The following is a 13,301-nucleotide window of genomic DNA, read 5'->3' on the forward strand; positions in this document are numbered from 1 at the left end:
CGAACTTTATTTCTAAATGCTGGTTTCTTTCATTTGCTTTTTGCGTCGTTTATTTGTATATATATTTGTGTGTGTATGTGTGTTAGACTTTACGTCTCGACGTTGTTTTTCCCACTTTCCTCAGAGGGCAAGATATATTCTTCTCTTTGTCATTACTTGAGACTAGGGAATTTAAAACAATCAGTGCTTGTCCACAAGTTTATTTTTTTTCTACTTTTGGATGCGTGTACTGTTCCCTCTCCCACATTAATTCACCAAGTATTGTACACATTGTGTCGGTTTTAACAAAGAAAAAAAATGACTGCTTCGTCCCATCCAGTTGTACACTGATTACTTTTATTAGGTGTCGGAGTAACTTCACCCTTTCCCCATTCACTTCTTCGCACATTTTCGCCCAATTTGTATCTTACCACTGTGGATTCCTCATCTCAAAACTTGATACAAACCGAACAAAATAATAATATAGAACAGTAGCTGAAGAGGACAAAGGGAATGGGTACCACCGCCAGTACGGATTCCGCAGACTCACCATTTTCTGTACGGAGCGTGGACTCTTCTGGCGGTGGAGGGTGGCGGCAGGAGGATCCCGAAAGGTTTCGAAAGTACATGCATCTCAAGTCACAAGCGGATCAGTGGCGCCAACGGCACGGCCACACGCCGGGGGCCACAAGGGGCGAACTCACGAAGAACCTCATCGAAGAAGTGTACGAAGAGGATTTCGAGTCCGTGGATCATGTGCAGTCAATGCGGTTGCCACCCATGGTGCTGAAGGAGATGAAAGATGCCGTGGCGAATGAGGCGGAGAGGCGCTGTGCGGAGACTGAAAAGGTCATGGCGCGTTGCCTACAGGATAAAATGTGGACTTCGTGGAAGTGCCAGAAGGAGAGGGATGCACTTTATCAGTGTGTGGCAGATAGGAAAGAAGACAATGAACTCCTAATGGCGTACCGTTGGAAGTATAATTTGGGCACTTTCCATGGGGAACTGATTGGGCGCAACAATATGATGCGGCGCATATGGAAGGAGCATTTCCCTGACCGTGATTTACCACACCCATGGGTAAAGGACGCTTAGTAAAGACTTCGGTTCTTCAAGGTTGCCGACAACTGTTTGGTTAAACCCTTGTGCGTGTTTGCGAGGGAGGAAGACCAATGGGACTAACACTTGGCACACGACAAACTGGTTACTGGTGGGGCCCTTCTTTTGTGCGTACGGTTATGCGTCGTGTTTTGCTGTTAATGGTCGTATCGATATATTGTTTTAGTGTGGTTCTTCGGCCTTGTGTGATCGTTAGTCTCTACTTGTAGTTTAGGGGAGGCTGTCAAAAGAATAAAATTACCTCTCACTTCTTAATGATACCCATATATATATATATACACTAATTTGTTTGCGTTTGTGAGTCACCAGTTCCTCTGTTGCTTAGGGTACTGTTCTTTTTCCTCCCTTCCCCTTTATCACATATTCGCACTTTTGTCTTTACTGCCGGATTCTTCGCTCTTTTGGGCTATTTGATCGATTTTGATGCCAGATGCGTGTTCGTGTTCTGTTTTTCGATTGTTAACAGCATTGAGGAGCGGAAAGTAACCAAGTTCACCTGTATAGGTGACGAGCACAAAAGGGGTTCGAGGTGGGGCGTAAAATCAAGTGATCCCGAGTAGGTTTTACTGTTGGTGTGCCTGCGTAACTTGCAGGTACCAATGATTCAGATTATTGCGCCGAGGGGCCCCCTGCAGGAAATGCTGCTGTTGGAATTGCAGGGCAAAGTTGTCATACCTCCCAAGTTACTGGAGGAGGAGCGGGAGAGGCAGAGAATTCCCAACAGCAGTGAAGAGGAAGTGAAGGCATGCTCTCAAGTTACTGGTGGGAAGAGGCTAAGGGAAGACGGTGAATGTGGCGTTAATGTTGATACCAATCAGGTGGTGGAGGTGCCGTTGGGCTGCGTAGTGTGGGACTCGCGCAATGAGACGCGCTGTTCGCTTCAAATTGGGACGGTTGAAGTCAGTGGCAGTTATGGGAAGAGACGAGAGCCCCTTCTTGTGTTGAAGCGCTGTGTTGTAGGGGACAAAACTGCTGATGCGGAAGGTGCGGTGGCATGTGAATACTCAGAATCGAGTGGTTCTCAGTGCTGTTTGCTACAGGAATGGCTGCAAGAGCATCCCGAGGAACTCACATTGGATGCCACTGTGAGGGGCGCAACAGTCCCCAGAAAAGTGTACGAGCTGGTTGGTGTTGTGGAGCGTTACATTCACTTGAACTCAAAGCCCCTCCGTAGGTTCGTGTGAGTTTTTCTTCAAACGTGCAAAAAAAAAATGTGACAGCGCGCCCTCTTCCACTCACAGGAGGCGGGAATTACGTTCCATTTTGTATTCTCCGTTCGGCGATGCTTCGGTCGTATTTGTTGAGTCCTGCATAGAGTGGGGAAGGGAGATGCAACAGGGAACAAAGGGCATGTGTGAAACCGTGTTTGTCTTACCCCTCGCTTCCGCTAATTCAAGTGTGCTAGTTGCCCGAAAGATTGGCAGAAACTTTCCAGCCATTGTTAGCATTTGATAACCTTTCCGTCAGAAAAAAAAAAGACATTTCTTTTTGACGGTTGGTTGCCGAAGAAAAGTGTGAACCAAGTCTGGCCACGTTGTGGGACGGGGTTCTGCCGCATTCTTCTTTACGTACATCAGCAGGTTATATATGCCTTGGGCCCGAATGGAAAGCATACCAACAACCCAAATACCTTCCATTTGTGGATGTGCAGGTGCGTGGAAGGGAGCGAGGGTGTAATAACATTGTGGAAGGTTTGTTCGAGCACTCGTTCTTCACCTCTGCCAGTTTTTCCTTCCACAGTTACATACCATTTGCTTCTTTCTCCTCCTTCCTCATTATTACTGTCACTGTCACTGCTACCACGGTAACGTTATTTACCTTGTTTTCAATTGCTTGTTTAAGCACTCACGCACGGAAGAAGGCCCAAACCGTCAGTGTGCGTGTGTGGTCTAAGTTCTACAAAAGTGCCGGTAGTGAGGGGTAGGTAAAACATATTTTTTTTTTTTTGGGGGGGGGGAGTAGCAGCCGAGCACCGGGTGTGTTGGAAGTGTAGGGACAGTGTGGCTAGTAGGCAAGTAGTAAGTTAGACATAGAATAAAAAGGGGTAAAACAAAGTGGAACACTAGCGCCATACACATTGTGTTGGGGAAAGTAGGACAAGGCTGGAGAAGCGAGACGCGAGTGGTGGGAACTATTAGGTTAGTGAGTGACTTTAGGAGTGTCTTCCGGGGAGAGAATACCTGGAAGCGTAGGGTCGATATAAAGAAGTTTAAATCCCCTTAGTTCGGCTAGTGAAGAGTAGGGAAAGTAATTTGAGGAGTCAGGGAAGCTTAGTGGAGGGGACTTGCTGCATGCGACCGACATCGTACTTGGCACATGCAGCGCCGTCTACTACTTCCTCCTCTGCTGCTGCGGTTGCAACTGCGTTGGGCAAAACCAAAACACGACTTAGTCCCCAACAGTCGTCCTTCACTTCGCTGACGCCGTCACACCTAAGACATGGTGGACCACAGGCAGCGGAGCAGCTCATGCGGTTGGGCAGAGTGTTTGTGCCAGTTACATATTTGCCCGGTTCGTCTGGTTATCAAACCGCTCAAACCCCTGGAGTTTCGCCTACACTACGCCGCAGCCGAAGGTACGAGCCTTACGGTTCTCTGCTACAGATGTATATGGAGCGCGGTTTCACTGACCTGGATGCCCTATTGTTCCACCCGGAGGCACCTTCTCCGATGGAGCTGTTGTTAAGCGTCCTGCGACATCGCACGGCGTGCCTGCAACTCACACAGAAGGCACTTACAGCGACTATCAGTCGGCCACGTCACACATCTTCTGCGGGAGCGGCCTCATATACCCTACAAACAGTTTACCACATTCTGAAGAACCACTGTCCATATCTGTATGACACCGCCAGTGTTAGGGTATTGCTCTGCCAGGCGTTACTGTGCGAAAGGTTATTTAGTGATGCGATTGAGTTGCTACAGGGGATGCCCGATTCGTGGATTACGCCTGGGTTGTGGCAGGTCGTGATGGAAGCTGCAGCTGATGGTAAAGTCCCGCATTCACCCCTTCTGTGGAAACTTCTAACGTTGTCACCTGCAAAAACCCCAGGTGAAGGTCGTGTTGTTAGGACCGGTCAGCGGGTACCTGAGCAACTTCGAAGGGGAATGTCAGCTCGTGCAGCCGAAGTGGTGTCGAGATCATTTGTAAACAGAGGAGAGAGCATGGATGAGGCAGCAAAGGCACATGGGGTGCACCAAAACAGCGACACAGTAACCTTCTCATCTTTTGAGGTGCGTCCGTTGTCGATCGTACAAATAACGCGTGGGGGTAATCAACTGGAATGGTGCCATCTCAGTACCTCAGAAGTTGGTTACGCTGAACAACACTACCGAGCTCTTCGTAACCTTCGAGGATGGGGTCACGGCGTGCTACGACTGGGAAGGGGTGACCACCTGATGGAAGGCGTTGTTTATGGTCTTGATGCCTTTCTTGCCTCCCGGCTTATGTTGCGCGCTAATGTGTCTTTCTTTGGCCAAGCGTCCCCGTTGATAGCCCTGCATATTCTTAGGCGATACATACGTACCTGTCACGCCCTGCGGAAAACTCCCGCACGCTCATCAGTGGTGAAGGGGACGGGTAGTGACGGGACCAGTGAATTAGGCACAAACAGCGACTGGCTGAAGTATCATCAGCCCTCGTCTACTAGTGGATCTCCAGGTGTGAGCACGAGTGATACACAAGCGTCTGATATTGAGGACTTCATTCACCCTTCACCATTTTTACTGTTCTTCAAAGTCGTCCGTGAAACCCGTGATGTACTTCCCGGGGGCGGTGGGACCCTTGCATCAGCCGGGCATTCTGGGACCTCGGGTGGAGTACCTACAGCTGGGCTGCCGATGATACATTGGGAACTGGTGTGGCGATACTTCCAAACTCTCAACCGTGAGTGCCCCAACTGGCATACCATCATCCCAGAGAAGGCTGGTGACTTGAGTCAGTATGTTATTGACGTCCTTTGTCGTGGAGCTGATCCGTGGATGACGCTTAATGTTGCGCGTGCCGTTTCTTCACGCCATATTGTTGACGGTTTGGACATGTCGCTGTGGCTTCTCCACCGACTTGATCCGTCGCACCACATGGAAGAAGCACGCGATGTAACGCGGAAGGTGTTCCGCTGGCTCTTGACTGATGTCGGCGTGCACTTGCTGCCGCAGTTGCACCACAATCTTATCCCCGCTGCGAGGGTGTTGGTGCGCTTAGGGTTACAGGATGAGCTACGGCAACTATATAATGGCGTGCTAGATAACGTTTATTTGTTTGCCGAGGATTTCCGCGCAGAGTTTCTACACGTGATGATGGATTTGGTTTGCCCTTCGTGCAGCTCTATTCTATCTGCGCAGGACGTCTATGCGGAGCGTGTCTGTTCCATCTGTCTTACGATCATACCTGCAAAAGATGCGGGGTCATTGCCTAGCTTTCAGCTTTCGAGCGAACATATCTCCCGTTTACGAGAGAAGCGCAAGGTTGTGCGACTTAGTGAGCGAAAGAGGTTGCATGAGAGCATCTGCTGTTGGTCAAAGCGAGGCGAGAATAGTCGTGAAACAGCTGCAGGAGCAACCAACGTTGGGAAGCATGCGGCGTCACCGGTCTTTCCTCCACTGGATGCTAGCAGCGTGTTTAAAAAGGAAATACTCTCCGACACGGCTCCTCTACTTCCCGGGGTACCCGTGGCGGCGCGAAATGTGTTACTTCTTCCAGGAGGAGGTGGGGCAGACGGCGCGGGCAGTTGTGTGTCAGAAGGAGGTGGTCCCTCTGCCTCGTTTGATGTTTATGCAGCCATGGAAGAGTCATCGCACCGTTTGCAGCTACAAGAGGCAGCCCGTCGTTACGCACTGGCTCAGCGCGGTGTTGTGTTACCTGCGCGCCATTCTGCTGCCTTTCCATCCCCCGTTCTATCAACATCTTCCGTGTCGACTTCATCGGCGCATTTTTCTCCAGAGAAACAACGGCAGGGTTTCATGATACCCTCAATGTGTGTCGACGGGCCCTGGACTTGTGTATGGTGCCACGAACAAAACACGGGGTGGGGTTCCCGCACACAATGCGGAGCCTGTGGTGCCGAAACAGGACCCAGCGCTCTGTGGCGGCATTTTGCATACGCAACATCGACAGGGGATATTATGGAAGAAGTACGCGCTCGTGTGGCTAACTCCGCGGAACGTCCTGTAGACGCAGTGGTGGCGGGTTACCTGTTGATGGTGTACCGTCGTACGTTTCTGCTGAGGGCTACACCGCACGATGCGGAGCGAATAGAACAGCTGATTCAGCGGCTCTGCCAACTACATGAGAGAGTGCTGGCAGGTTACACTTACATGCGCTTCGTTCCTGCCCGTGCACGCAGCAAGGGAAGTACCCTGTTTGCGCTTGCGCATCTCTTTGGTTGTACCGATGCAGCCTATGCGGGATTGACCACACAACAATTAAGGCGCGATGAGGACACGTTCTTTCAAACCATATTCACACCCGCAACCTGCAAGGTTTGTTTTGGGCAGCATGCGTGGAAGGCTTGCCCGATTATAACGCGGGATTTCTCTACAACGAAGCGCCAATCCATTACAATGTCTCCGAAAGAAAAGCAGGAAGCAGTGCTGCAGCAACTTAGGCAGGCAGTGGAGGCTGCGGTGCAACATGGGGCGGAGAGCAGCCGTCTCGTCGTCGGTGCATACACGGCTTTTGTGAAATCACCCTACCGCGAGCTTTTTTCGGAGACACACAGCCGGGACGTGAATCGCCTGTCCATGCTGTTGAGTCGGTACCAACAGTTCCGTCGTGCAGCCTTCGTCCTCTGCCACATTCCGTTACACCTTCGCGACGATGGGGCGTATATGGCTATGGTTCCATATTTTAACGTTCCTGTGGAGGACGCGCGGGAGTTATTGAGGAAACGGAGTCCCTTGGGTGTTGCGGATGGGACACATCCCAACTTTGTTCAGGTTGCTGTAACGTGCTGCATGTGTCTTGACGAGCGTCATGCTTCGTTCGAATGCCCGAGACTACTGAAGTGGATTGGAGAAATTGAGGAGCTGAGTGCATCGCAAAAAAACGGATCGGCAACTTCAGGAGCCCTTGTCGATGTCGTGGCCGCACAGGAGCTGTCCAAGCGATTGCGGGCGCAAGTAGACGGGTGGACCTCTGCGGGTCCTGAGAGACTACATGCATTTTACCGTTTCCTCCTCCAACGTATAGACGACTTCCAGAAGGACCCGTACGACACATTGCAAACCGACGGTGACGAGCATGGTCATCGCCAAGTTGACTCTTGTGTAGTGGGTTCACCACTGAACATGTTGCAACTGCGGAGGCTCGACATGGACGACCCTATTGTCTATGCCATTAATAAAGCTATCAGTAAGCTCGCGCTTGCTAAACAGGAAAAGAGTGCTTATCGGTTATATGCGAGGTCTCCCGTGGTTTTCGTGTCCAGTGGGGTAACCTCCACAATGCTTCGAATGGCTGGCTACTCTGAAAAAGGTATCCGTACACTAAGTCACAATCACGTGGACGGTAGTGGAAGCTCACAAACATCACTATCTTCATCTTTGTCTGCGTCAGATGAATCATCAACATTAGGTGTTTCTACCGAAGGTGCACGTTCGGCGGCTGTGCCGATGCGAAATTGTTGCCTTTTGTGCTTTGACAGCGAGCACACGTACTTCGACTGCCCAGAATTAATTGCACAACCGACTACTGCAGCTAAACTTGAATATGTAGTTGTGCACGTCGGTGGCATCCGAAGCGTGTTGGATGGCGTTCGGGCTGCCGCAGCGTACGTTTATCATACATACAACCTGGGACAGCTCACGAGTGATTTGCTTCGTGCACACCCCTCGTTAGTTCGTTCGCTTCTTCGGCTTGTCCGACGTTGCTTTGCTTGTGGTCTTGTTGGCTCCGGCGTCCGCATCCTGCGGCGTCTCCCTGTGGAAATGGTTCCACCCATATCGCCCTATACGGACCTTTGGCGTGCCGCCGGTTTGGGAGAGGAGGTTGTCATCAGTCGACGAGCGCAGTTGCAGGCCCTGTTTGCTGCAGAAGGCTTGGAGCCGCGCATTGAAACTCCACCCGCTCGCCAGACGTACTCCAACAGGTTTGTTTCCGCTTTGAGTCATGTGCTTCACGATGATCTCTGTCGGCACTGCTACCAGCACGGTCACTCACTTGCCACCTGTAGCGTATTCCATGCAGAAGTGAGTTTCGGACGGGATTACGTAGCGGCTTATCGTATGAGTATGATGTCCGAGCAGCTAGACGACGACTGGCGCGACGCCTACCTTCTGAAACTTGTTGACTTTTTCCTCATGCATAAGGTTCTTATGCCGTACCATATTGTTGGGGTCACGAATGCGCTGAACGCGATCGCGGCCATGTGGAGCTTCCGTGGTGAGCCTGGCATCGCGATACGGCATCTACTGAACATTCCACCCGCGTACCGCAGACGACAGGCGTTCGCGTACATATTACAAGCAGTGGGCGTACCAGTAGACGAAGCCAAGCGCGTTCTCGCTAATGTTTACTTTTCTCCAAGTGAGTTGTCATCCTCGAATAAACCAAGTGGTAGCTCAGCTTCTGCCTCTGCCTCTGCCTCTGCTGGTTCCGGTTCCGGTTCTGGTGCTGAAAGCGGCAGTGCCGTGGCACAACACCTTTTGATGCCTAAACCTGCCATTCGTGATGTGGCGATGACGGCTGTATTTAATCAGTTTCCCGACGCACTTGCTGCGTTGGAAGGGAGTGAAGGACGCATGGAGGCAATACGCCGCCGAAACGCAACACAGAAGATAACGAAGGGTTCCAAGGCTGAAGGGGGGAATATGAAGACTACCTCGGTGGGAGGCGCAGCGCGTATGGCAGAATCCTCGTTGGGGGAAGAACCATCAGTACCGAGTGTGTCTCTCTCACGCCGCCCGGTGCAAAGTGGCGATATCACGACAGTTCGTGAAAACTTTGACCCGGTCCTCACAGAATTGGAGCTAGCAGTGGGTATGAAACTTGGAAGTCGACACGTACTCTTTACAAGCGCAGTTGACATTCTCGCTGCTGTCGTTGCCCCGAAGGAAACTGAGGGTGGCAGCGGGAAGGTACAGCAGCCGGCGGTGACAACCACAGTCGTTGTCCCACCACAGGCAGCTTCCCCTCCACCTTCAGAAAATCCCGCGTCGAAGTTGTCGCCAGAATCCACGGTGGCCATCCCACGGAGCGATGCCTGTGGTCATCCTCACACACGGGAGGAACCTGAAATTGTTACCGTCTTTAGTGGCGAAACGGCAGGGGGAGGTGGTTCAGGAAGGGGAAGCCACCAGCGCTGGGGTGTTGGATCTGATGGTCTTAAACCCTCCTCTTCACCGTCTAACAGCCCCGGAGGTGATCACGGAAAGTACAGCTCGAGTCAACACTTCCAAACGCAGCAACACTACACACAAAAGGGCCGTTATCACGAGAGGCAGCGGCGCCGTCAGCGAGAGCGGGATGTGGGTAACAACGGCAATCACGCCCGAAAACGGTGAGATTCTGTTGCATTGGTGTTGTACTCTGATAAATATATACGTCCCTATTCTGTATGATTGTCAAGACACCTCCGATCTGCCGTGGTTTCCTGTGCAATCATATGTGCGGACGCGTACACTCGTACACACAAGAGGTTTAAGAATGTAACTTTATATTTTCCGACATTCTTTATCGTCACCTTTATAATTTGCATTTGAGTTTCGAAAATGTTGCACCTGTGGATCGGGGCATGCGTTGTTTTTGTTTGTGTTTATTTCCTTTTCATCGCTCGCGTGTGTGCCGTTGCAAGGCGAATGGGCAAGCGTGAGGATGCGAAATGCTGGTGGAGATGTAGTGGACATCCTGGAAGTGTTGTTTTAGTTATTTCCTTGTTTCGCTCACTTACAACTTCTTCTGCCCCTTTTTGTACCGCGCTTTGCTGCTTTCATCGATTTGATGAGCGCCGTTGCCACCTTTTCGCTTTTTTCCCCTCTGGGAAAGGTGGGGAGATTTTTGTAGCAGGACCACGTGACTGCGGGGCGGTCATGAGTGTATTTTCGTGGGGATTGCGCTCTATTCTAAAATGCATTAGCACGACTGGTCAAGTCTGTAACAAACTATTTTTTATTCCTATTTTTTATTTTCTCTTCTTTCTTTTGTTCATCTGTATCGTCGTTGCAACTTTCTTTCCCTTTCAACACTCCTTTGAAAAAAGAAAAAGCGCACTGTCTGTTGTATATCACTTTGCTTCTCGCGACTGTTACTTGCAGGTTCGCATTAACTGGTGTGAAGGTAGTTTAGCCCTTGGTGTTATTTTGGGTAAAGAAAGGTGATCAAGGAAGTGAAAAACGAAAACGAAAGGGGAAAACGTGAGAGTGGGTGGGGAGGAATCGTCGCAACAAACTGTCACCAAAATACAGATTCACCAAAAGTTTCGATTATTGTACGTAAATTGAAGCAAATTAGCCCACTCACTTTCCTCCCCTCCTTCCTTCGTGAGTGTGGTGAATTTGAAGGTGTGTGCCGAGGGGGGAAAAAAGGAGAGTGCTATGTCTCACAGCCAGAACAGCACCTCTCAAGGCAGCACTCTTCCTGGTGATTCCCTTTGTGGTGAAGAGGGTTTTGCTCATTATGGCCATGACGACGGTGCAACGGTCCCGCTAGGAGCGGGCGGTGGCTGCAGCGTTAGTGATTCATCTTCAGCGCACCCTCCGCATCGGGGTATTTATCTCAAACCGAATGTTTTCATGATTAACGGCACTGCGGGGCATCTAATGGATTTGTATTACTTGTCCAACTCAAACGCCACCCACGGGTTTGGTGACTCGACATGCGTAAGGACGGCATCCCCACCGTTTTGGTGGGGTTATAAGCCTCCAAACTCTCCGACAGTTTTGGTGTCCTTCAAGTACTCCATCTGGACAGCCGTAGAAAAACAAATCTACGATATCGTAGCCTCCGAAGAATTCACAGATGCTGAAGTTGTCGCTAATGTTGAAGCTTTAGGTTGCTCCCATGGGGAGAAGTGTTGGCTCCAGAAAGCCGCTGGGGCTTTAGCAACGAACCTTCGGGAGAATCGCCTTTTGGCTGGTCAGTTCGCTGCCGAGTTCCTTTCTCCCGATGTGTATTTGGGCAGGGGTGACATTACATGTTTCCTTAATGGCGGTGGTGAGTGGGAAGGGCGCAACATTCCGGTGCTGCAACCGGGTATGGAAACGGCGTTGCGTGCAATGCGGCCGGGCGATGAGTTTGGTTTTATTATTCGTGGACGCCGGTTGGGGTTTCAAGGAGGCTCATACCCCTCTATGTATAGCACTGGTGGGGCCGGCACTTACAACTATAATCGGTGCACGTCCTTTCCGCAGTGTTACTTCATTCACATTAGCCTTAACAAAGCCGTCCCGCGAGAAACGACGAGTATGCTCCCTCTCCAGCGGTATGTTTTAGATGTTCCATTTTGCACGGATAATGTTGGAAGAGCCTGCTGCACAGCGCCACAATTAGAAGGTTGCAGTGGTACCGTGTTTTCTGCAGGCCTTGAGAGTGGGACATTTTCACATTTCTACAGTTTTTTTCACGGGTCACTTAGTTTTTTGGGTCCCCGCGGTATTGTTTCCAAAGAGGGCGGCCAAGGCGTTAGCCGAAAATGGGATTCGGCAGAATATCAAGCTGCGCGCCGAGCCTTTTGCATGGCAATGACGACGGCGTTGGAGGGTTGTCTGGAGGGCCGTTTAGTGGGTGGGATGTGCGGTGGTGGTGTGGAGGAGCGACCAACTCATGAGGATGCGTTGTCATTTCTTCATGAGTGCTTCTTCACCAAACCACGTGGCGATGCAACAGTGTCTTTCAGTGTCGCGCGTATAGGACCGTTAGCAGATCGGGAGTTATCCTCAGAACGGTTGGACAACGTGAAGCTTGGGACTTTGGTCACTCCGCTTTGGTTAGACATGTCGCTGCAAAGTATGGCGGCGGGTGAGCGCGACTTAATCAACTCATGGTTTGAATCAGACAACGATCCACTGTTTCACCTCTATTTTGTGGGTTGCCACCGTGCGGCCATGGTCGTGCAATTTTGGGAGTCTGAAAGGGAACGGCGATCGGGTTGTATAGAGGCTCTTGCGGAGGACCAGTTGCAGCAAAGCTCAGTAGGTGCTAACAATGCTCCACCAAAGCCAATTCTTGATGGGAATGTCACAACGAAACATGATCTCAGCTGCCGCATTACCCTTCATAGTTTCACCAACAGGTATACCGTAGATGATTTCTTTTTTGTGAACCCCCTCTCGTCCCTGCAGACGGTGAGGGGCTTACTTGACGAAATCTCCGGGTTGTGCCCACTAGTCAAATCCTGCGAGGGGCTAGAATCTCTGGCACACGCGGTAGATAGTGAGATCAGTAGTTGTAGCAGCGACAGCAGTGAAAGGCAGGTTGAAGGGGCTGTGCCACTAGAATTCAACCAACCGACTCCAACACAATCGGCACCGAAGGTTATAAATATCCATCCAGCGCCGTTTGGTAGCGTCCCTCCCAATCGTGATGCCTTTCGTAGTGTTGTTAAGGCTATACACAAAGTATGTTTTACAATACTGCTGCTGACATTTTATGTCGATGTGGATAATATGCTTGCGAAGGGTGTTGCACCATCGCTGCTGAAGGAACGTGAAAATGTGCTCCCCGACTGTTTTAAACTTCTAGGTTGCTTGTATGCAAAGTTGAAGAGGAAGTTCAACATCCACTTCTGTGAGGATGCCTTCTGTGCGGCTTCCTTGCTGGTGCAGAATGATGACTGAGAAGGACGGTTTTACTGCGGGAATCCTTGTGATTGCACACTAAATGATTGACTGTTGCCACAACCCGGAAACTGATGTGTGAGTGGCGAGTGTTAGGGATGACTACACCAATCTGGAAGTGGTTCTTTTCCCTTTCTTTGGTTTTGTATTTGTGAGTGTGCTCGATTGCTGAGGCTTGGGTTAGGAGGAGGATTGTCCTTTGCCAGCTGAATTCTTCATTTTCTCCATTTATTTAGGTCTTCCTTATCCTCCCTTTAAAAAAGGAACATAATTTATGTATCTCTTAACGCTTTTTCAGCGGCGGAATGGATGAAGTGCGGAGAATTCCGTGAATTTCTTTGGTTCCTTACCCCCACCCCTAATTCCTCGGAAACGGTGGTGCTGGGGTGCGTTTTTTCTCCCAATTCAAGTGCCTGTCATGGATGAGACGTGCTG

General features: G+C 50.5%; 4 protein-coding genes across 4 annotated transcripts, besides 1 other annotated feature; all 4 read left to right on the plus strand.

Moving 5' to 3' along the window:
* Positions 1-13,301: part of a sequence feature (sequence corresponds to BAC RPCI93-27E10) that runs on past both edges of the window.
* Tb927.7.5260 (hypothetical protein, conserved) lies at positions 493-1,074 on the plus strand (the record flags this gene model as incomplete). The annotated part of the gene is made up of 1 exon (XM_841056.1): positions 493-1,074. The coding sequence occupies one exon, from the start codon at positions 493-495 to the stop codon at positions 1,072-1,074; it is 582 nt and encodes a 193-aa protein (XP_846149.1).
* Tb927.7.5270 (hypothetical protein, conserved) lies at positions 1,698-2,282 on the plus strand (the record flags this gene model as incomplete). Its single annotated transcript, XM_841057.1, has 1 exon — positions 1,698-2,282. The coding sequence occupies one exon, from the start codon at positions 1,698-1,700 to the stop codon at positions 2,280-2,282; it is 585 nt and encodes a 194-aa protein (XP_846150.1).
* On the plus strand, positions 3,390-9,596 carry Tb927.7.5280 (hypothetical protein, conserved; the record flags this gene model as incomplete). The annotated part of the gene is made up of 1 exon (XM_841058.1): positions 3,390-9,596. One exon carries the CDS (start codon positions 3,390-3,392, stop codon positions 9,594-9,596), a length of 6,207 nt encoding a protein of 2,068 aa, XP_846151.1.
* Tb927.7.5290 (hypothetical protein, conserved) lies at positions 10,626-12,866 on the plus strand (the record flags this gene model as incomplete). Its single annotated transcript, XM_841059.1, has 1 exon — positions 10,626-12,866. The coding sequence occupies one exon, from the start codon at positions 10,626-10,628 to the stop codon at positions 12,864-12,866; it is 2,241 nt and encodes a 746-aa protein (XP_846152.1).

This window comes from Trypanosoma brucei, chromosome 7 (assembly GCF_000002445.2).
Source record: "Trypanosoma brucei brucei TREU927 chromosome 7, complete sequence".
In the NCBI taxonomy this organism is placed as follows: Eukaryota; Euglenozoa; class Kinetoplastea; order Trypanosomatida; family Trypanosomatidae; genus Trypanosoma; species Trypanosoma brucei.